This window comes from Acanthochromis polyacanthus, chromosome 14, assembly GCF_021347895.1.
Source record: "Acanthochromis polyacanthus isolate Apoly-LR-REF ecotype Palm Island chromosome 14, KAUST_Apoly_ChrSc, whole genome shotgun sequence".
Classification (NCBI taxonomy): domain Eukaryota; kingdom Metazoa; phylum Chordata; class Actinopteri; family Pomacentridae; genus Acanthochromis; species Acanthochromis polyacanthus.
The window spans coordinates 8,176,603-8,178,787 of record NC_067126.1 but is presented as its reverse complement, the minus strand read 5'-3'; the positions used below and the strand labels follow the sequence as shown (position 1 = coordinate 8,178,787).

General features: G+C 38.7%; 1 protein-coding gene across 1 annotated transcript; it reads right to left on the bottom strand.

The window, feature by feature from the left end:
• Nucleotides 1-348: 348 nt before the first annotated feature.
• Nucleotides 349-1,920, bottom strand: LOC110957089 (trace amine-associated receptor 13c-like). The gene is made up of 2 exons (XM_051958849.1): nt 1,748-1,920; nt 349-1,316 (listed from the first exon to the last, which is right to left on the bottom strand). Exons 1-2 carry the CDS (start codon nt 1,918-1,920, stop codon nt 506-508), a joined length of 984 nt encoding a protein of 327 aa, XP_051814809.1. The 3' UTR covers nt 349-505.
• Between the last annotated feature and the right edge of the window lie 265 nt (nt 1,921-2,185).

Below are 2,185 nucleotides of genomic sequence, written 5' to 3'. Positions count from 1 at the left end.
ACACATTGAATATTGTTTGCAATAATAATTCAGACACTGTCAGTGTTGTGGAAGGGTAATGACCCTTTCTTTAATAGAACATGTTCATGGTTGAACTGCTCATCAACGACAGTTTATATTGACAACATTAAATCTCATAGTTTGAACAGGTTTCTCAGCTACACATTTATATTGCAACACACTGTATTTTCATATGAGAGGTACAATTCCTAGTGTTCAGTACACATGCAGTGATTAGCATCTGATGACCTCTGAAGCCCAGCTTTACTGAATAACGATTTTATATTAGCTTTAATACACTGATTCTTGAAGCTAATATAAAACTTTTGTCTTGTCATTTTTGTGCAATTTGTGGAAATGTTTCATTCCTTTTACGTTCCTTGTATGTTGTCATTTTTGTGCGATGTGTACAGTGTAATTTTTGTTTTTTCCAGATTATAGAATTATTCATTTCACTGATTAATGAACTTTGTATAGCTGCTGTTACTTCAGTCACTCCACAGTTTTACTTCAACATGCTGACCTCAGAGGAGCCAGGCTGCAGTATCTGCAGAGTGACAATATGTTTCACAGCCTTTCTAAACCAGGGATAAAACAGGGCATAGATCAGAGGGTTTAGACAGGAATTTGAATAATACATTGAAATCACAAACTTTACAGCAGAAGGGCTGGCCCCTACAATGGAGACACAGTAATATGGGCAGAAACATATCAGAAACACAAATATGAGAACACCCAGAGTCCTGGCTGCTTTCAACTCAGATTTCCTTTTACTTCGTGTCACTGAATGTTGATGTGTGACAGCTGCAGTGTGAGAGCGCATGGCACGAGCCTGAGACACAGCCACCACAAATATTCTCATATATTGAAGTATAATGGCCGTAACTGGCGCAATAAAGGTTACAATGAGGCCACTTACGATTGCACTATAGCTGATAACAACTATACATTGTCCATCACAGGAATTATTTATGCCTGGCTGAGCCAAGAAATCCTTGAAAACAACACTAATATAGAAAATAGAACAGAACCAACACAAAAGAACACACAGTTTGGCTTTTGTCACAGTGACTCTGGTGGGATAATGCAGAGGATGACAAATAGCAACATAACGGTCAATTGATATAAGCACCATGTTTCCTACTGAAGTACTGAAAACAATGTAACCTAAATAATGATAAACACAACACATCATGTCCCCATGAAACCAGCAGTGGGTTTGTACGTAAATTTCACCTGGCAGCAACACGAAGCCCACAAGAAAGTCAGAGACAGCAAGAGAGAGCAGGAGGATGTTAGTGGGTGTGTGGAGTTGCCTGGAAGGAGAAAGAAAAGCATTGTTAACTTAACAAAACATCATATTTCAATGATGACAGAGGGCTTGATCTAAAATGTCAGATGGTCTTTTCAGAGCTGACATGTCATTGCAGAAAAAGCACAAATATTCACAATCACATTATCATCAGAACTGTTCAAGTTTCCAAATCAGCCACAAGATGGTCATAATGAACCAACATGTACAATACATGGACCCTGAAATTGAAATTTCACTTCAACTATTATTTCATTTTTAACACCTATTCTATGCATGTACTAGCCTGACATGTAAAAATCTTTCCTGCGAATAAAGAAACTGATAAAAATGTAGTTCAGTTCAGACAGTTGCAACATTACACATGAAATACACAAAGAAAACATTGATGATACGAGGCACTTGTATTTCCCAAAATGAGAAGTTAATCTCTACCTGAAGTAGGAGACTGAGATGATGACGAGCAGGTTGAGAACAATAATGAGCACAGATATGGACGACATCACAACATGCAGAAATACAAAGTCAAGCTGGTGAGATGTCGGCTTCCTGCAGGAGGTGTTGAGGAGTTGAGGAAAACAGAGCTCTGCTCCGTCCTGGACCTCCATCCTCTGATCCAGAACTCTCTGTCATACAGCTCATTTATCTCTTTCTACCATCACTCCCTTTCTCTCTTTCAGTCTCTGAAGAACACTGTTGTCCTTCCTCCTTTGTTCTATCCAACCTATCTCTTCCTGATGCTTACATGGAGGTCATTGGGTGTCAATCAATGGTGTAATTGGTATGAAAGATGATGCAACTCACAAGATATGGCCTCCACAGTCAACAGATCTTACACTGACCCACAATTATCAACATATCACATAAGATATT